Below are 22,510 nucleotides of genomic sequence, written 5' to 3'. Positions count from 1 at the left end.
ATATTTTTTCTATAGGATAATATATCCTAAATAAAAGAAAACAGAATATAAAACGAAATATATATATATATCTTCTTCGCATGTTATAAAAACGATTCGATCGGATCGGTTGATCGGTTTCAGTCGATCGTTGACCTAGAATATCAAATAGTGCGTGTCTACTGGTATGATCGTTAATATTATATCGGAAGAATTTCAAATGTCAAGGACATTCGTATATTAATATTAGAAAGACAGGTATAAACGATATGAAAATAAAACTAAAAATAATAAATAAATAATAATAACAATAATAAATTAGAAAAAGTATATATATGTGTATAGAAAGATAATCCTATTGAAATATTATACAAAGATCAATAACTTCAAATTGAAATAGAAATAATTCAAAATTTATAAACTCGGACAAGTGCGCGCGAAATTGGAAAGAACATTAAAGAAGAGAAAGGAAGAGGAAAGATGAGAAGTGAATTCTCATAAAAAAGAATCAAAGAATAACTCATGTGTTTCTCTCGTAAAAAAGAGAAAAGTGTGGGTTCCGTCCTCGTGCGCTCGACTCGCCTATCCCGATTTCTCCCGGCCATATAAAGAACGAAAAGTATTCGAAAAAGAATCGAAGAAGCTTGCCAAGGAAGCAAGAACAAGAAAACGTAAAAAGTGAGGGGACTAGTAGATTGAGAGAGCAAAAAAGAGAATAATACGAGAAACAGAAATATATGTGTATATATATGTATGAGCACTACTATCGAGCATCTTTCTCTATTCATGTGGACGAGTCGAAAGAATTCCGTCAATGATGGTCGACCGGACAATATGGCGCCCGCCGACGGACACACACACACACTCGTTCACGTATTTTTTCTTTTTACGTTTTCTCTCTCTCTTTATCTATTTATCTATCTATCTATCTATCTATCTATCTATCTATCTATCTATCTATCTATCTATCTCTATCTCAATCTATCTTTCTCTTTACCCAAAGATTCGCGTGCGTCATCGACGTACCGTGCGGCAGTAGAGAGAAAGAGAAAGAGAGGACTAACCCAAGTACAAACACATGTACGAAAACCTCCTCTTTATGGGGCGGCCGGTTATACGACGGATGTCGTTGAAATTCTACGTTTAGGCTAAATGACGACGATCCTTTTTCTGACAGGAGCGAAGGCAAACCAAACGATCAATATTTAAGAACCAAGGAACATTATGAGACACGACAGAACGATTAAATATCTAAATTCAATTTATCGAAAAGACAAGGGCAATATCTTTGATTGGATTCGTCAGAAAGCCAAAGGCTACGGGGTTCACACGGCCATCGTTGCCGTCTCGAGCACAACTCTATTGAGACACCATATCTATTATCTCGACTTTGTTAAACTATTCTAAGAACTTAATTACTCGATTTCCTTTTTTTTACATTAAAATATATTACGAAATAATTTCTTAAGTAATTATAGCCGAAACTCACCTTTTTTATGAGTGCTCTTAGCGGCCCAGAAATTCAAGGCTTCGGCGTATTCAACGGCTACCGTCCACTACGATCTCACAGAGTGCACTGCCGTTAAGAGCGGAAACCGCCATCTTGAACTATTCACGATTTAACCTTTCCGGTTTTTCGAATAATTTTGCGCTATTATCTTATCTAATCCTTCGTTTTTTCTTAGCGTTATATTAATAATGAAATAAAACAATTAATTCATTATTTAATTTATAATAATAATTATATAATAGTGAAATTATATATTCCTTTCTGTTTATCAATTAAAAGTAGTTCACGTTTATTTGGTCAATGACCAATCAGACGAAGCAACGTCTTTCCATTGACCAATCATAACGTTACTACGAAGTTACATGTATATTACTTCGTGTGTATATTAAATATTGATATTTTCTAGCATTTTTTTTTCCTTTTTTTTAATACTATATTTTATACTCTTTTTTAATAAAATAATTTCTAAACGAAATGAATTGTTATATCTATGATTAATAACAAAGAAAATAATCGCATAACAAAATAATTTATTGATCATACTTTGTGCTATTATAAACCTAACCGGGAATTTAATTTAAATGAGATTTATGAGTGATGATTCTTCTAAAGTCATGAAACTTTAAAAAGCTTTAAAAAAATAACATGCAAGTTAAATAAACATGTGAAAAAAAGAAAAGAAGAAAAAAAATAGTTATCTATTTTTATAAAAATCAAATGAATTAATTAATATTTTATATACAACTTATTCGATTTTTCTTAATATAGTCGATTAAATTTTTGTCACCAATTCTGTTGATACAGTGCCATCTTTTATATAACAATGTGCAAATTAATCCTAAAGTACATGATTCATATCTTTATAGTAATAATTATGTGACGATCGCTCGCTCCCGCCAGAGCGGCGTTGTCGTCTTTTACAATAGCAATGCAAGCAAACACTGGTACCACGGAGAGAATTCGATTAAAGCATGGTAGACGTTCCCTTTTTTTTCTTAAAAAATTTATTACCACGTGGTACGGCCACTGCGCTTGAGGTAAACGGTGTTTGTAATCTGTGAGAGGAGTTTAACAAAATGCCGAAATCAAAAAGAGATAAAAAAAGTAATTATTTTTGAAACAATTGTGACTAATTTTTTTTGCGATTTCACCTTTTTTTTTCCTTCTTTTATTACCATACCTATATTATTTATACATATATATATATATATATATATATATATATATATATATATATATAAAATGTATAATATATATATAGAGATATACAAGTTGAATTGTAAGAGAATACAAAAAATAACAATTATTTTAATTTACAGTATCACTTACAAAAACTAATAAAAAAGGGAAATTATTGAAACAACAGATAGTAGAGGATATACGTAATTGTGCGACAAAATATAAACGTATATTTTTGATATCTGTACAAAATATGCGTAACAATAAACTGAAGGATTTGCGCAATGAATTGAAGGATAGTAGATTTTTCTTTGGGAAAAATAAAGTTATAGCATTAGCCTTAGGTAGAACACCAGAGAAAGAAGTTATTGAGGGAGTAAATGTTTTATCCAATGAATTGATAGGTCAATGTGGATTATTGTTTACTAATCGTAAAACGAAAGAGGTAATTCATATTAAATTATAATAATTTTTAATATTAATTATACAATAATTACTTATATATGCTAAATATGATAGATATAATGGCATTATTATATCTAGCATGTTTAGTATAGTTTTCGTATAGTGCATTTTATTAACTTCATGTAGATTGGCTGATTGGCTGTAGGTATTAGGATGGATGGAGCAATGCGAAGAACTGGATTATGCACGTTCTGGATTTGTACCAAATACATCTGTAACACTACCAGAAGGTCAAATGCCATCATTTCCACATAGTATGGAGCCTTATCTGAGGCAATTAGGTATGCCAACTGCATTGCAGAAAGGAGTTGTTACATTGACGAAACAATTTAAAGTCTGCAGAAAAGGACAACCATTGACACCGGAACAAGCAAAAATTTTTGTAATGATTTTACTTGACATAAACTCTTAAATATCGTAGAATTGTATTAACAATGTATCTATTTCAGAAACTATTAGGAAAACAGCTGGCTACATTTAAATTAATTCCATTAGGCGTTTATTCCAGTAAGCATGGATATAAAAGACTTCTACCATCAAATAATACAAAAGAAAACAGTACTGAAGAAATGGAAGTTACCGACGATATTATTACTACGTAACGTTAGTATTATAAGTACAAAAATGTAATATAAGTATATTGTATTTGAATACTTGTTGTATTAAAATTTGTACAGAATCTTACAAACGTAGTATCATTATGCGTTAAATTTAATGAAATTAATCCTCAATATCAAAAAACAAACTATATATATATATATATATATATATATATATATATATATATATATATACAAATATTAAAAGATTTAAAATGTATATCAACAAAATTAAAAAACAAAACAAATGATTGTAGAATAATGTAACTTCAACTTCGGGTCGTTAAATTTTCCAATTATGTGATTCAATGAAATTATAAAATTAAAAATAATCAAGTTTTACAAATCAATATGACGTTACCTTTTATATTTATTATATTTTGGATGTTTGGAATGATATGGGTAAGAAAAGATCCTTGCATATCTTCGATATATAACAATTTAACCTTGTAATTAATATATTTGTATATTCAGGGCGCATATCATTGGTATAACGATAACGAATCAACACGTATTGCTTCTTCTCGTAAAGCAAATTTTAAACAAAAACTAAAGAATAGAAAAAGTACAACGTCTATTGAATCCGTAGATATGTCAGAAAATGAAGATTTTCCTAAATGCGTCAAACGAAAGATAAGACAAGAGGTATGCCATAAAGAAATATAATAAAAAAACTTATAAATTTAAGATTAATTATAATTTATAACAATATTGTAGAATAAAACGCGATGGCCAAGTAGAACATCAATTAACGAGTAATAAAAGTATTTAACATTTCGCAAATTCATGTGTTACATATGTCGATAAAACAAAACAAACGTATAAATAAATTATGGAGGTATAAAAATTTATAGACGTAATGGTGTGTCTGTAGCATTTATTATTTGCGACTTTTCGAGGCTACGATACATATACATACATATATATTTATATATATATGTATTTTTTATATACGTATATATATATATATATATATAAAAGCAGTACACTTAGGATCATCAACTTACGATTAGAATAATTCATTAATACTGCAGAAAATATACATAGGATATTCGAGTTGATGCTACATAATGTAAACATTACAATCAATCACTAAGAGATCCATTCTATGTATGAGATGCATGATCTCAGATATTTTATATCATTCTAATATAAAATCCGTAAAATGTAAGTATGTTAAAACTATTATCACAATATCAAAGAAACTATAAATTCGATGAGAATAATCGCTAAATTCTGGCAAATGTCACAATGTCTATTATTTTGTAGGAAAAAGTTGTATGTGTTTCATATTACTTCTATGCAGAAAATAATAATTTAAGATTTGGTCACATGATGCACTAACTTGTGTGAAAAATACAAATAACACTATATGAATAAACGTATAACCAAAAGTAAATTTATTTGTACTTGAAATAATACGTTCAACAAAAAAAAATATATATATATAAAATACTACGCCAAATTCAAATTTAAAAAAACAGCTGGCTTACAAAAGTGTATGTTAACCGTGACATTAATTCTTTCTCTCTTTTTCTATTTACATTAAAAATAATTAAAGATTTAAATTACAGAATACAAATGGTATTGTCTTATTGCATATGTTAAATTATACATTCTATTAAATATTTATAAAAAAAAAAGTTTATTTTTATAATCTTATGAAGATCATCGATTTAAGCTTTTTAATTCCTGCTAAATTGAATGTTTCGTAAATGAGAAGTTGTCTTGTTATTTTCATTCCTTTTTTTCTTTGGTCACAAAAAATTGTACTCTTGTGCACCTTACATAACTACACTACTACACTTAGTAAGAAAAACTATTTCAATGAAAGATAAAACATGTTATTTCTGATATCATATCAATGAAATGGTATCTCTTACTGATTGTAATAAAAAGCAAAAACATATAATTCATACAAAATCGAACTGCGTTGTTCCTTTTCATCTCTATCAAAATAAAATAAAAAAAAAGAATATTAAAAAAATTAAAAAAGAAAACAAAAAATGGTTTATTTAAAAATTCCCCGTGCGTTTGAAAAACAAAGGCATAGAATGTATTATGAGAACCATTATATCTAATTGGATTTTCAAGTATATAAATAAATATAATATGAATTTGCTTAAAAAATTGGAATTAATTCTGTGACAACGTCCTATAAAACATATATATATATATATAGCTTATTTATCTTATAAGCTTGCTACTAAAGAAGAATCTTAATTCAATTAAATTATTCCAACATAATAAAATATAACATTATTGTTTGTCATACATATGGCAATTTCACAGCACGTTAACTAAACAAATATATCGTACAAAAATAAATAATTTTTTTACTTAATATGCGAAAGAGACAAATAACAATGGATCAGATATGTATATATGTATATATATATATATATATATATGTGCATACATATACATATATATATACATATGTATGTGTATATATATATATATATATATATATTATATATATATATATATTATATATATATATATATCATATGGTTTATAAATGACTCTTAATGTGCTAAATGGATATCTCTGATCAGAAAATTATTTATAGGCTGTATCTCACCGTACTACAAAAATCTAAACTAATGCTCTAGCATAATAAATATATTTATAAGCCAGTTTTTATATGAATTTATGGAACATTGATTATCATTCAAGTTGTAGCACTTCCAAGATAGATTTGCAACTACGAGCACTTTTTATGTCTTATCAATATCGCAAGCACGCAAAAAGCAAGTTACTTCGATTCTACTTAAGCAAAAAATTATATAATCTTTTGCCAATAATTTACTGTGCACTGACTGGTGTGACAAATTCAATATTAGCAAAAGACAAAACATATTTGTGAATGTACATATATCGCTGATATATAATATTTTCACTTTTACATATTAGTGCTTTGGAATGTTGATGAATTCAAGCACAAAATATTAATTGTAAATTCACATAATCACACATACGATTGATTCTCTTAGTAATAAATATTAATTTCTAAAAAAAACGATAATATCCTTTATGACATATAAGAGCATAAGAGTAATATTTATCATGTTCTTGTATAATATCACTGAATTGCACCAGTCAAGAACACTATAGTTAAGTATAGGGTACAAATAGTAGCTAATTATAAGTGACGATAGGTTTCTTATATTACGAGCAGAATATTATTGCTCCAGTAAGAAAAGATTATTTGATTAAACCATCTGAGTCTGCATAAAATGGGCCTCAAGCTTAGGTAATTCAAGAATTGGTTCTCTCCAATATGCAAAGTTACTGAATTCATCTGCAGCTTCCTCACGCCAAGCTGGGAAAAGATGATCTACTATGACGCTCATATTTGAATATCTGCAACAAAAAAAAAATTGAAGATACTACAAATATTTATATACGTATGTTTTTTTGGTAATAAAATCCATGATATCAAAGAAAGCAGCTCGGATGAATTCCATTTTGCAATGTAAGAATATAACTGTAATGATAAATGTGCACGCAGTGATTATAATAAAACTTCTTGAATGTGTTATTTATGAGAATGAATATCCCATATTCCTTTAAAATTTTATTAATTTGTTATTGATATTCCTAATGTTACTTCATTAAATATATTTGTTTTTTATATACTAAAAATTAAATAAAAAACAAACATACAAAAGCTATAAAACAGAATGACTATATAACTTAAAAAGAGAAGCATAATTTAAATGGTTAATAAATGAATAATTTGTAATTATAACAATTAATATCTTGTGTTATTAGTTCAATAAAATCTCACGGGGTGTATCAAAACAGAAAAATAAACTAATAAAATAAAAAATCTAAAAAGAGATTTTCAACAATATATAAATCTTCAAAATAAATAAATATTTAGTTAAATATCAACAATTTAGATTACATTTTATAAATAATGATAAACTTATGAATTCATGAACACAATATGAACAATGTTTGCAAGAATGAAAGTTATAAAAGCTATAACAAAAAGCTACAATGTACCACAAGTGCTTACCCTAGAAATCATAAGAAGATACCAAGTGTGGCACAACCAAAATACCTTAAAATACAATGACACAATACTTCTAAATAAATAATATGATGTGTTTTCAATTTAAATATAACTGCTATCGGAAAATACTATATATATATGTATATATATATACATATATATATTATATAACAATATTTTCTGCGTTAAACAAATATTAACAGACTTTATGTCATTTTTAAATACTAATTTCTGCTTATATATTCTTATAAGAAATAATAAATAAAGTATAAAAAACTCTATATATCAGAATTTCATGCGATACTTTCCTTGGGATTTTACTAAACATAAAAGGTATATATATAGAATATGTACCCCTACAATATATATCTATGTACTATCATTAAAATTGTATGGGCTAGGTCTCATTATGATTTAAAAAAGAAAATTAATTCACTGTGCTGGTTTTCAATTGCGATAATAAGTATTGAGCTAAATGAATTCCTAAATTGATAATAAAGAAATTTACTAATATTATAAAATTCTATCTAAATGGTTGTGTCATCATCATTGGACGTTTGACCTGGGCAGTGGTGGGAACAACTCATTGACGATATCGCACTGACACGCGTAGCTGTAATCACAGAAATATCCGCCCTGTCAAAAGCCTATCAATTTTTTTTTTCTCTATAACATTTCATTCTTTTATTAAGTATGTCAAGGCAAACCATTATACTGTGCAAACATAAAAACATACAATTTTACGTTAATATTTTTAGCTACATATTATCACAACAGATTTGTATATATATTGTGATACACAAATAAGCTGTAAGAAAAAGCTAATTAACATTAAAAGGATATGAAAATTAGAAAATTTAAAGAAATTAGTTTATGGGAATTGAATATCTATCTGTGTAACCGCTGAAATTAAATGATATGGTTATTTCTTAACTAACATTCCGTTTAAAATGTATTATTAATTGATGTTATGATTTATCAATTAAGAAGTTTTTTTTAAACAGACAAATACAATTATGATATATATAATTAAGAAAAAAAAAGAAAGATCATCTAATGTATATTAAGAATTGCATTAATCACTGCTAGGACAAAAATTTGTTAATAGATATAAAAAAAGAAAAAATATATATATAGTAAAAACATATTACTTACGAGGATTGGAATGTTTGTGTCAATTCGTGTTTCAGTTCTCCTCTATGGTTTATGGTAAAAATTCTCATAATAGGAATGCCTACAGCTCTATATGCCCAAACATCCTGTAAAATAATATTAAAATTAATAATATAAAATTAAATGTGCTCGAAACAAGAACATATTTTATTATATTCGTAAATTCTTACATTAATACGGTTACCATAACCGGCATAGAATGGTTTAGAGCCATCTGGAAATAGTGCTTGAATATCACTGAGACAAGATATTTTAAATTCTTCCGGTTTCTTTTCAATAACTTCTCGATGGAATGCAGAAATTAAACTGGTCGGATTTAAAAGCAAAGGACCCTCAGGAAGAGACAAATCTCCTTGCCTTATACTTTTTAAATATTCTCTTGTGACTTTAGCCTGACCTATTGCTCTTGCTGAGAGATACAATAACTTATAACCATTGTTTTTAATCTTGGTAAATAATTGAGCAACCCCAGACTGAGCCCAATCCTTGCCAACTATTGGTAAAATGTGACCAAGAACGTCAGATTTTGTAATAGTGCCATCAATGTCTGATATAACAATTTTATCATCCCATCTCCATCTATAGATGTGACATTTACAACGAGTAGTACCTTGATAAGCAGTCGTAACACTGAACACTACCTCATTAGGGCCCTCTTTTAAATTCAAACTCGCCTAAAAATAAAAAAAAAAAGAAGTGTTAAATTTATTTATAAAGATATTCTAATAGAATAAGCAACCATCCGCATATAGATAATTAAAAAACGCACAATCTGTTCAGATGACAGTCTCAAAGTTTTTCGATATTTTTCAGTAGACTCATAATACGGTCTTCTTTCTATTGGTATTTTAACACCTTGCATATCATTTTGATTGCTATCGGAATCTTCACTACCGCTGTATCCTTCGCCTTCTCTTTCACATGATTTCTCAGTCTTTGTGATCAAATTATCAGTAGGTGTATTTCTTAATTCACGTGTTTCCATAGTTTCAGAAATAATCGTTGAGATTTGATCAGTCTTAAGATCAGTGTTACTAAGTAAATAAAATAAACAAATTCAATTTTATATATATACATATATATATATATATATAAAATATATAACTACATACTATCATAAAAATACATAATATATCTTCTCTTTTATGTTACATACATTTCTGCAGATGGTATTTCTTCTATCACATTCGTTTCTTTACATTCAATTGCTTGTTCAGAATGTTCTCCAATTAATGGTCCATCAACTAAAATAAAAGTTGAGAATATTTATATAGTTTTTATAAAAAAATAATTCTGTTATATACACCTAATTTTAAATGATTATGGTTAATAATTTAAAAACGAGATGAGACAGAGAAAGAGAGGTAATATTTACCTTGATTTATTTCCTGCGATTTTTTAGGTTGAGTAGTAGATCTTCCCCATGAAAACCATGAACTGTAACCAGTGCGACCTTCAGCCTTTCCAGTACTTTGCTGTTTTTTGTCTCCATGTATTAGTAATGGCATGTATTGCGCATATATATTTTCTATAGCATTCTGCGGTAGATGTCTTTGAAAGACAGCATATGTCATAACAATTGGACACGCTGTAGTCCAATTATAATATTTATTATTTATTTTCGCCACCAAATTAGGATTATCATATAATTTAGGATCGGAGCAAATATCTTCATAATGAAGTAAATTCTGGTGAAATGCCTCTTTGGATGGTCCATTTTCGCTATCCAAACCACCGCACAAAGAAAGGCTAATTTCAAAATTACTGTCAAATACAGAATTTTTAGGTTCTTCAAAATCACTGTCTAATGACTTTGGCCCACCAATAGCTCCTTCAACGCTATTAGGGCTCTGAGGAATACTTGGTCCATTACCAGATTCAGTGTCTTCTTCATCTACTACTTTTGCATCTGAAAGAAATTGTCGAAAAAATTTAAACATTTATTCATTTTCACACGATATTATTACCTAAATTATATATACAAATTATTATTTTTATTAAATATATGTTAAAAGTACACCTTTTACATATGTACATAATTCTTCACTAAATTTCTTTTTAGTACAAATAAGAAATTTTAATATAATAGGCATAATATTTAGATTAAAAATGCATTATTCATACCGTTTATAATTAAAGTTCTTAATTATTTCACAAAAAAAGAAACAAAAATAAAATCGGTGTATACAGTGTGACAAGAATAATAAGTAGTAATTAAATGTTAAAGCATTAGTTAGTTTAGAACATTTATATGCTACAACCCAAGCATTGTATACCTTTTACCACTGTTGCTCCACGATGAGATGAGGGGAAATATAGAGCAGCAACTTCAGGATCCAATTCATCAGCATTTAAATCACTAAGATATATTCCTTCTGATTCTGGATTATGCCTCACACGAGAGGTCTTCTTCATAAACGAGAACATACCACTGAGCATAGAACGGTGTGCCTCTGCTACCATTGAAATAGCATTTAGTAAATTGTTAGAAATTAAGCTTTTAATTTACATGACATATAACATATAGTTTATATTTGTATAAATATTATATGACGTGTTATATGAAATAGGATTATTATATATATTAGTTTTTATGATGTAATGAATGAGGATTAAATATTAAAAATAATATTAATGATAATGTACATTTGATTATGTATATTAAAATAACAAAAAATAAATAAGACATATTTCATTCTTGTTTCAATAATCGTACACATTTATACTTACTATCATTGGATTTAGGGGTTACAATCGAAGAATTTACTGAATTCCTATGAGATGGATGAGTGGAATCAGGTGGTGGACTAGGTAATTCGCCCCATTTCCAACTCTGTTGATGAGCCTTATCATCTTCTTGTTCACTACCTTCTTGCGTGATTTTACGCATTTCAAATTCTGTATCTGACTGTACGGGTGAACATGGCCTAGAATCTTGGTTCCTTTTAATAACGTTTTAGAAATATTAATAATGTTCCTTCTAAATACTGAAATTTATTTCATATTATATAAATCGTATACTTACTTTGTAATTTCTGTATCACTGAAAAAATGAAAATCAGTTTCTGGACGTTTTTCCAAAATTTCTTCAGAAGTTAAAAGTCCTGGAGAGTCCTTCTTTGTATCAATTTCTACTACTGGACTTGGTCCCTTTAATGTCTTTAAAAGATGTTTGTATAAATAAATAAATAAATGCAATAAAAAAGATTTGTATTTTTACATTGAACTCTTTCTGATTACTTACAGATTCACAATGAGATTCTTCTGTAGCAGTTATGTCAGTTTCACTCATTTCAGTTTGACTGCTGCTACCATTACTTGTTTTTCTTTGCGATCCCTTCTTTCTCATGATGCTCTTCCTCTTTCTCTTTCTCTTAGTAGAATTATTCATTTTAGATTCTTCGCCAGTTTCATCTCTTGAGAGTTTCTTATTCGAAGATGAGTTTGATTCATCACTTGACTTTTCTTTACTGCTTCTCTGTGAATCATCCATTATAGGAATAAAGTCATTAGAAACAACACCAATTTTACGAATCCTCTGCTTATTAAGACATGAATTTGATTCATAACTTGATTTTCCTTTGTCATTATCCTGCGAGTCATTAGATATAGGTATAAAGTCATTCTTTACAACACTGATTTTACGAATTTTATCCTCAGATGTAACAGCTACAAAGGATTTTGGTACAGATGCTGTAGGTTGTGAATCATCATCATTGATACCATCCATATCAAAAATTTCTTCTTCGTCGGTCTTTAATATATTAGATTTGTTTTCCCATTTTTCATCATCCTTTTGTTTCCAGTCACTTAATAATGCTTTCTCAAACTTGTGCCTTTGTTCTGCAGGAAGTTCCGGAAAGTTTTCCTTAAACAATCTTTCCTTTTCTTCTAACTTTAAAGCGGAATATTGCTCACGAATCATCTGTTGTTTTTGCAAAGTAGATATAGTACCAAAACTTTGTTTAAACATTTCATCTCGTTCCTCCAGTGTCAAAGATGCAATTTGAAGCCATTTTTCACGATGTTCTGCAGGAAGATCAGAAAATTGTTCAATTAAGAATTTCTCTCTTTCTTCAGGCGGCAAAGCAGACATTTGCTCCCATTTTTCTCGCTCTATTGATAGAACTGAATCTATGAGTATCTTGTCCCTCTGCTCTTGGGGAAGATCAGATAATGGATTAAATCTATTTGATGGAAAACAGTTGTCATCGGGAATTGGCGAGCAAGCCAAGTGAGGTGGAATTTCTGTGTCAGTAGGTGAACCGCTTGAACTCACTTCTTCGACAAAAAAAGCTTCACCAGAATCTCCCAGTTTCATATGGATTTGTCTTGGTTCTCCATTTATTTCAATGTCCACCTAAATAAGAAAATATTGTAAATATATTTCTTTGATGAACAATGAGAATACTTTGATCAAATTTATATTCATTCGATCATGAATTAAAAATAATATGACATATTATTGATTAAAAGTATTTAAAAAAAAAAAAAAAAAAAAAAAAAAAGAAGAAGAGGAAAAACCAGTGTATTAGAATACTAACCACTTTCTCTCTCGAACGAAGAACGCCGAGTTTGCCGAAGCGAACGTGAAACGGTGAACAGGTAAAAGATCCATCCGCTTGTTCGACGACGACAACGTCAATCGCTCCAGTGAGTGTTGCAGCATTGATTTCATTGTAAAAGTCACGAAAATTACTAATAAATTTCCCGATGTAGTTCATACTGTACATCTTAATCACAGTTTCGATCGTCGCCTAATACACGTTAAAAATTCGATGCGATGCAACGATCGAATTCGAATAAATAATAAAAAGTTAGAAGAAGACGACGACGACGACGACGACGACGAGGACGAAATAGAAGAGAGTTTATATCCTTTCGCAAAAATTGTATACTCGTCAAGAAAAAATTTATTGAAAAGCAATAGTTTTACTTAACCATGTTGAATCATCATCGTTAATTGATTTTCTTCGGATATTCGTTAAAACAACAATGGATATAAATTATTTATTATCGGATAAAATGTCGACTTTAAATAAAAATCAAAACTTCCTTTCATAAAAAGCACGTCAAAACGATATGCTAAACTGTCAAAAAGCTTGTATCGCGCGAAAATGATTCGCATACAGCTGATTTCTGTTCAAAACAGCTTAGCTGCTATTCTTTTTTTTTTTATAATAGAATACCCTCTGAACTTGACAAGGGATACGATTTATCCGGTAAAGAAATAAACGCGAACGACGGCTCTTCTGAATTCTTTGTCCTTCGAAGGTCCGTTGAGATATCCGCTCGATCGAGAAGCAGACGGTTACCCGACTTGACGTTACGATGGGTCACGTGATCAATGTTGACCATTCGCGTTAGCGTATAGCTTGGTCAATAAGCCGCACTATCACGTGACACTTCGCTAACGCTTAGCGCGTCTTTCGAATCTCTTCCAATATCTAAAACAAAGACGATAACATTGATTGAAAATAAATACGTAATAAAAAGAATTTTGTTAAACAGAAATTATATTTATATATCTTATTTATATTTTTATTATTATTTATATTTAATAATTTAGTTTATTATATAATATTATAGTAAACTATTATTATATATATATAATATATATATTATATATATATTTATATAACATAATTTTTTTTATTTTAATGTACGTGACATTTTATGTATGACAGAGCAAAATTAATATATATATATATAATGTTTATGGAGCTAATGACGCAGTGTCAAGTTGCTGTCGTAGAAAATCTCATTTGATATACGTCATACATACTGTGTCGAGCAAAATTATCATTCAAGAAAGCCCAACGGAACATCACGGATCATAGCTCTTAAGAAGCCATAATGCTTGCTGTTACGTGAAAGGAGTAAATGACATTTATAGTTATATAAATGGGATCTTATCATACAATCGTACATAGTCATTCACGATATGAAATGCTATTTTAAATTCATTGTGTCATTTTAATTCACGCATTTCCATATTTCACGAAATTATAGAGAAATTTCGAAAATTACAAGATATTTCTTATTTCCATAAAAAAGAAAAAAGAAAAAAAGAAAAAAAGAAAAAAAAAGAAAAAAAAATAAGTTACGCAACAATTTGCAAATCATTCCTTAATGATAAAAATTTCCAGAGAGAGGAGAAACGTGATAATTAAAAAGTAACCAAAGTTGTGTATGTAAAATTACATACTTAAAAATTCTTTTATCGGGGTAAACAAATATAATCAATTAGACATTAACCTATGTCATTTTTATTAACGTTAAGTCATGTAAAGATTAGTAATAATATATGTGTGACTTATTTTACACGTGTAAAATAATTTAATACAAAAGAATATATTCATATACGCACGCACGCACGTACGCACGTACGCACGCACGCACGCACACACACACATACATATATGTACATAAGTATTTCAAACATGAAATAACTAGGAAATACATTTTTTAACCAATTACTTTAACTAAATTGATCAATGAACTTATACGTAAATGGAATTCGCATGTCGTAAAAGAAAATAATCTTGAACGTTGTATCTTGCTCTTTAGTCATCAAGAAATCGCTTATAATCGTACATATACGTACATAGAGGATAAATTATAAATATACATATGTATAAGACAACAACAAAAGTTATAATGAGTTTATCATATATAATGAATTCTTATCGTTTGTCAAAGTTAAAATGATAATATATGCGCTTTTATAACAATGTTAACACTTCTAATCTTCTTTTAAAGTTGCGGATAATAGTAAAAGAGAAAAAGGTCGATCGCTTTCTTGTTAGATTGCGCAAAAGAGAATGTAGAAAATGAAACGGCCGAACGAACGAGGTGAACATCGGACATTGAATACGTTTCTTCCATTAAAAAATATATTTTCATAATTTCACATTTTTCACGAATTTATAATTATTTATTTATTTATTCTAATTTGATTCAGAAAGATGAATTTTCAAGTAGTAAGATATGATTCAGTTTATCCTATAAATTATTCATAATTGTACACGTATGTATGAAATAAATATGTAGATATTTCAAAAGATGATACTCCTAATCCATTGAAAAATAATTTCTTTTCAGTACCATTTCTAGTGAAATAGAAGTAAAACTTTCGATTAATTGGCTTCGAGCCATCATCCTGTCCGTTCGAACCTCTATACCTCGAAATTTCAAGAATAACGAAGACATTAGACAAAATATCGTCGATTTTACGTAACAAGCCACGAACGATAAAGAACTTTTGCAAGGACCAAAGCAAGACTAACAGTTGGATAATATTCAAGAAATTTACTCGGGCTATATAAAACTAATATATTAACTAAGAAATTATTTGAAAATTTCCGACGCTTTATTTCAGATTAGATCTTTTCTTAATTATTTTTAACATTATATATTATCTATTTCGATTTATAACATTTTCAAATACGTACACGTACAATCGAGAGTAGTGTAATAACAATTTTAATGAAATAATTGGAAAAAGAAAAAAAAACAAAGAAAAGGAAAATGAAAACAAAGATTGTAAACAAATGTTAATTTAAAAATATTGTATTACTATGTAATATTTCTGCGTAACTATCATAAACAAGTCTTAATTACGTTATATATCATGTCATTGAGATTTGTTATTTTTTGTTGACGCAATTAGTGAACATAAACAAGTTTATTATATTTTACGATAAACACATATGATAAAAAAAATTTGTTTTATTCAATAGATCACAATTTCTGGAATAATAAACAAAACAAAAATATTTTGCAAATATTAATTAAAGAATCTAAATCATTTGGTTTTCTGATAATCGAATCTACATAACTTTGTTGCAAACGACATTATGATTTATTTGTTCTCTTTGTTTATTACAAAAAGATAATCACAGTTCATAATCACTGTCTCTTTACGGTATACATACACATGTCGCATACATGAATCACCTGTGGGAAATTGTTTTTCTCAACAATTGGCAAATATTCTTGGAAGATTGCCTATTGACTATTGAAAATGACCTTGAGTTTCGTAAGTAACAAAAAATATACAAAATTGGTGTACCCGTTAACCCTTCAAAAAACAATTCTAAAGGAGGATCGAGATGTTTTTTTCTATTTTTATTTTTTAATTATAAAGATCGTTTTATTTTCTTTCCTTCTTTCTTTTTTCTTTTCTTTTTTTTTTTTTTAACTCTCTTCATACATATAGAGTAATATCGCAAATATCGTAAGGGATGTTGCTCAATTGATAATTTTTTAAATTTCTATAAATTCAACAAAAAAGAAAAAAGAAAAGACTGATAAGGAAGTTCAAATTTTAACGAAATACCGAGTCTAACGACTCCACAAAGAAAATGATATGATAAGAAAAGAAGAAAAAAAAATTTTGTTTAATTACCAATGATTAATTAAATATCATTTTTTAATTGTTACTAAATCCAATTCAAATATCATTTGATTCCTGTGCGATCATGCGATTTACATATTTTACATCAATTCAATATATGTACATTTTATTTTTGTACACGTATAGATGCGCGCGCGCGTTCGCCCATGCGTAATAATATCGATCGGCCATTACGTCATGTTACTACACGTTCGTTCAACATACAATGCAGATATAAATTGAATAACATAAATTCGCGTGAGAACGATAACACATGTACTATATATATCTACATGAATTTTCAACTTATTTGGAAGTCTAGTTTGGGATTTCAACTTTGTTGGAAATAATTTATTTTACAAAATTTTCCCATTCAAAGCTTATTCTGATAAAACACAAAATAATCTACTTGTTTTTTCGCAAGAAAATAATAAAATTTTTAGGTCACATTTATTTATCACTTTCTCGTGATATTTTATATAACATATTTACACCCGAATTTATTACAAATTATATTCAAACTAATTTAAAATTAAAAATTTTCTTTTTTCTAATGCTATTTTCCTCATTTTTAAATAATAATAATAATAATAATAATAATAATAATAATAATAATAATAATAAATTCATTTTGAAAGATAAATTGGTATGATAAATAAATTGAATGTTTGTTTACAATAATATTTTATTATAAATATAATCTTTTTTCTATACATCCCTTTCTTTGTTATATATTATTTCTTGAAAACTCTCATTCGAATTGTAAAATTATTTTAATTATATATATCTTTTATATTTCAATAAAGTCGTTAACATTTAATCTATTAATTTTCTTTGTAATTTGTCCGTAAGAGTTTAGCGGAACGTTAACGAAAGGGGACATAAGATTTTACGAGCGATATAATTTACTATCTCGTGAATCATATTATCTGTGTGTGAGTACGTGCTATCTATAAAATAAACTTTATTGGTTATATAAATATCTTGCGATAAATATATTATCTCTTCGAAAATTTTAATTAAATATCGTCAATAATACTAACAAATAAATAGAAAATAATTATTTTAATAGATATTTCAATGTTATCTATAAAATAAACTTTATTGACTATATAAATACCCTACGATAAATATATTATCTCTTCGAGAATTTTAATTAAATATCGTCAATAATATTTACAAATAAATAGCAAAGAATTATTTTAATAAATATTTTAATGTTATCTGATGTTTAGAACTATTTCGGTACTCCTCATTTCTATCAATACTTCTTAAAAAATAGAATTATTAACATGGAACAAATAGAAATATTTATTAGAGATATTAAAAAAGGAAAAAAAAATCTAATGAATTTTTAATATTTTATACATTAAAAGAGTTATCTATACAAATATATAATAAAAAGCTATATATATAAATGTGGTAACAGAATAACATGAATGTTCTAAATTCTCAGTGAAAAATAACTAAAAGTTTTAACATTACGTAATCTAAATAATAGTAACGGATAACAAGAAAAATTCATTTTTATTACTTGGCTTAAAAAAATAGAAATTTTATATTGCACATATTATTATATATGTAATATTTAGAATTATATATTTATCGACACTTGAAAAGTAAACTCAAGTAAAAATATAATTATCATAAAAAACAAACATCGTTTTAAACATCTTACTTTTCAATCTTAACATCTGAACGAATTTTATCTTTGAATATTTTTTAAAAGTCCATAGACAATAATTAAATTTTATAAAGACAATTAGAAGTTAACCGGAAATGAGAAATTATTCATAAACTCAAGAACTTGTTTGGTACATATCCAACCCGATTTCTTGACCGTGGACCTGGCACTGAACGTGGACTTTAGACTATTTTTGATTGTTAGTTTTGGCCATTGAAATAATGTTCGCCCAATAACAAAGTAATTATATATATGTATATATATGTATATGTATATATACATATACATATATGTATCTATTGACCAAAACTTCGTGAATTTTAACCGATTAAATACTTTAAAATTAAACATCTTCTAATAACATTAATCTTTTGTTAAATTTTTCTGTGCATAATTTTGTGTATAATAATAAAAAATAAAAAGAAATATATATATATATATATATATATATATATGTATGTATGTATAATATACGTATATAATGAAACACTAAACGTTAATATTCTTTTAGCATATATTATTATAATTACATTAAGTCAATGGATTGAGTCAATCTTACATTTTTTAATTTTTCAATCAAAAATGGAGAAAACTTTTGAGAATCGTTCTTGAGAATCGTTCTTGAGAATCTCAAATTAGCACCATTTCCACAGCCACAAATAAGATCAAAAATATTCGAAAGAATTTAATTGACGCAAACCGAAAATAAAAATGAAAATGAAAACAAAAACGAAAACGAAAACGAAAACGAAAACGAAAGCGAAAACGAAAGCGAAAGCGAAAGCGAAAACGAAAACGAAAACGAAAATAAAAATGAAAACGAAAACGATTGTAACGTCATGTTAAGATGTGATTACGTAATCACTAATATAGCCATTAAAAAGTAGAAATAATAAAACGTGCATTACGATGCACGTGCAATAAGATTTGCTTATGTTACAGTGATTCTCAATCTTTTTACTATAATTCCTAAGAAAATGTCTATATAACTATCGTATATATCTTGTATAGATATACATTTAATTATAATTACAGTATAATATCAGGAAAAAAAATAAAACACACACATACGTGTACATTAAATGTAGTATTAATTAAAAACAATAGGATGGAATACTTAAGTATTCACACTGTATTAATGAATAATTTATTAATTAATGAATAAAATAAAAAAAAAAGAAAAGAATTTTAACAAACCTTACAAAATAAATTAACAAAAATCGTCGGTTTATCGCGTATGTATCACAATTGAGAATCTCTGTCTTAAAGAAATCATTTAGTATGGAAATGATCATACAGCGAAAGTTATCTACGTGTATACAAAAAATATATATATATATATATATGTAAATCGTGACTTTAAGTAATATCTAATAATAATCGTTCGAGTTTATTTATTTATTACAATTATATTTTATATAACGCGACGACCAGTAAATATTTATAAACATAGGTTTCTTCCGTAGAAATTCTTCGAACTTATTATTCTAGATGATATTTCAAATTGCGGTAGTGTTGAATTTTTTTTTCTTTTTTTTTTTAATATAATGTAATATACAATAGAACTGTTATAGATAAATGAAATGATTTCCATAAGAAAATAAAAAGCCAAGACATATCTATACTACGCTGCGTCATATTCTAAATATCAGTAATTGCGATAACTGATACAAATAAAATTCTATTATCGCGTTGTGTAAATTTCGAATGATGATATAATCGATTGCTTTCACATATAATAAAGATCTAAATTCTATGATCAAAACAATCTGTGTAAATACACTATACAGGTATATACCTGACATTAAAGCAACAGGGACAAATTTTTTTATTCTTTTCTCTTTTTCTGTTTATTTCAATATATTAAGATATATGTATCTCATATTTAATTGTAGAAGATAATTAAGATAAAAGATAAAACTGAGAGGAAGCAGGAAAAAACATGAAAGAAATAAAAATTTATAAAAATTCCTTATAACTATGCAATAGAAAAATTCATATACAATGTCATATGGTACGAATTGAGAGTAGACATTTTTTATAAAAACTATTCAAAAAAGCAGATGTTTCCAATCGCTTGATAAATCTAGCGTGTTAAAAGAAAAATAAAAACAAAAGAAAAACGTGTTATTAAAATGTTAATAATTTTCAATATCACATTACTTCGAAGGATTATTAAAGAATTTATTTTCTTGTTTTTCGAACGTTTATCTACAAATGTAAATCTTGTGTTGCATCTTACTTCTGAAAGTTCGTTGTTCGTTTATTCGTTCGTTCATTCACAAAAAATGACAAGCGAATAAGCGAATGAGCAAACGAGCGCGCAAATGCGCGTGCGTATAAAACAAAAAAAAGAAAGAAAAAAAAAAGAAGAAAAACTTACATCGCACATTGCGTCGAAAATGAGAGATCAACTAAATAACTCGATGTAATCTTCAAAGTAGCGAATGCGTTGCTGTACGTTATGTCTTCTACGTTTTTATCGAAAGCGATTTTGTCCTCGATGAATGTTTAGAAAAAAAAAGGTGGAACAAAAAAAAAGAAAAAAATAGACGAATACAGTTGACAGTATTGTACGTTTTTTTTTTTTTTAGACGAACACTATCTCGAGAGAAAGATCAGAGAATAAAAAATATATATCGTAAAACAAAATACGCGTAATACAGCACGTGATTAACGTTCTATGTAATTGTGCGTTAACAATAAAACGAGAATAACGATTTTAGAATAAAGCGTTCCACGGAGAAAAATAAATGAGAACAGAGATACAACATATATACATCCGTCACCACCGAAGGTTCGGATCTGACTGATGTTAGAAACGAAGATAGACGGAACTATACTGATGTGAGACACACAAAGAACTACGCGCTTACGTTACGATACAGAACACTTTAGCGTCATATAAGAGACCGTCATATTATATACGTATTCACTTTACCTACAAATACACACAAACCTATACTATATGAATGTACATATTCAACATCAAAGGTTGAAGGTAAGTAAATACGTAAGCAGAAGAAAAAAAACACGTGATAGATTTCTCAAAATTTGATGCTTCTGATTGGTTGATATGACTCAGACCAGAAGGCGAGCCTCCGAATAATAAAAGAGAAACGTTGGTAGGCCGATGAGATCGTTGTCCTAGATCCACTCTATATCATACGATCAAATAAACATCATGTGGACTGAAGAAGTTTTTTTTTATTTGTTCGCTTTGTCGAAAAACATGTTGATAAGACAAAGTGGAAGTGGAGAAGAAGTTCTTGAATGATGAATCACATTTAAATACGATAATTCAATTTACGAGTTTTCTCGTATTTTCGAAGAATATAATCAGATGTTTCGACAATTATGGCATGTATGTCGTACATACGTACAGCATATATATAATAAAATGAGATAATACCTGTTGACAGATTTGAACGATATGTAATATTTGCCAAAAAATAAACAATCAAAATATATATATCTGGGTATAAATATAGATTCAAGA

At 27.7% G+C, this 22,510-nt stretch overlaps 3 protein-coding genes across 8 annotated transcripts in view; 1 reads left to right on the top strand and 2 right to left on the bottom strand.

Annotated features, from left to right (window-relative positions):
- LOC124426365 (14-3-3 protein zeta) overlaps positions 1-1,610 on the bottom strand; it is a 47,391-nt gene extending 45,781 nt beyond the window's left edge. The window contains exon 1 of one of the 2 annotated variants that reach the window (XM_046967992.1): positions 1,469-1,610. The gene's annotated coding sequence lies outside the window, so the exon portion shown is untranslated. The remainder of the gene's footprint in view (positions 1-1,468) is intronic. The other variant, XM_046967990.1, reaches the window with a different exon arrangement.
- A 771-nt stretch (positions 1,611-2,381) lies between these two features.
- On the top strand, positions 2,382-3,821 carry LOC124426367 (mRNA turnover protein 4 homolog). Its single transcript, XM_046967996.1, has 4 exons — positions 2,382-2,593; positions 2,809-3,113; positions 3,279-3,515; positions 3,583-3,821. The coding sequence occupies exons 1-4, from the start codon at positions 2,566-2,568 to the stop codon at positions 3,733-3,735; spliced, it is 723 nt and encodes a 240-aa protein (XP_046823952.1). The 5' UTR covers positions 2,382-2,565; the 3' UTR covers positions 3,736-3,821.
- Positions 3,822-4,592: 771 nt separating this feature from the next.
- Positions 4,593-21,901, bottom strand: LOC124426358 (phosphatidate phosphatase LPIN2). Of its 5 annotated transcripts, XM_046967963.1 has the most exons (13): positions 21,395-21,901; positions 13,474-14,376; positions 12,174-13,289; positions 11,955-12,088; positions 11,660-11,871; positions 11,206-11,385; positions 10,305-10,838; positions 10,086-10,173; positions 9,699-9,963; positions 9,100-9,603; positions 8,912-9,015; positions 7,760-7,804; positions 6,881-7,098 (listed from the first exon to the last, which is right to left on the bottom strand). In XM_046967963.1, the coding sequence occupies exons 2-12, from the start codon at positions 13,660-13,662 to the stop codon at positions 7,768-7,770; spliced, it is 3,363 nt and encodes a 1,120-aa protein (XP_046823919.1). In that variant the 5' UTR covers positions 13,663-14,376; positions 21,395-21,901; the 3' UTR covers positions 6,881-7,098; positions 7,760-7,767. The 5 variants fall into 5 exon arrangements, with proteins under 5 accessions (XP_046823917.1, XP_046823916.1, XP_046823920.1 ...); XM_046967961.1 differs by lacking the exon at positions 7,760-7,804 and having other exon boundaries at positions 4,593-7,098; positions 11,206-11,382; XM_046967960.1 differs by lacking the exon at positions 7,760-7,804 and having other exon boundaries at positions 4,593-7,098; positions 21,395-21,900.
- Between the last annotated feature and the right edge of the window lie 609 nt (positions 21,902-22,510).

Source organism: Vespa crabro, chromosome 8, assembly GCF_910589235.1.
Source record: "Vespa crabro chromosome 8, iyVesCrab1.2, whole genome shotgun sequence".
NCBI lineage: Eukaryota > Metazoa > Arthropoda > Insecta > Hymenoptera > Vespidae > Vespa > Vespa crabro.
This window is presented reverse-complemented; position numbering and strand designations above follow the sequence as displayed.

Coding starts and splice junctions, on each gene's coding strand:
- LOC124426367 (XM_046967996.1), top strand. CDS start 2,566: ATGCCGAAATCAAAAAGAGATAAAAAAA. Junction 2,594..2,808: donor ATCAAAAAGAGATAAAAAAA/GTAATTATTTTT, acceptor TTTAATTTACAG/TATCACTTACAAAAACTAAT. Junction 3,114..3,278: donor CTAATCGTAAAACGAAAGAG/GTAATTCATATT, acceptor GATTGGCTGTAG/GTATTAGGATGGATGGAGCA.
- LOC124426358 (XM_046967960.1), bottom strand. CDS start 13,662: ATGTACAGTATGAACTACATCGGGAAATTTATTAGTAATTTTCGTGAC. Junction 11,872..11,954: donor AGTGATACAGAAATTACAAA/GTAAGTATACGA, acceptor CGTTATTAAAAG/GAACCAAGATTCTAGGCCAT. Junction 9,604..9,698: donor GACTGTCATCTGAACAGATT/GTGCGTTTTTTA, acceptor TTTTATTTTTAG/GCGAGTTTGAATTTAAAAGA.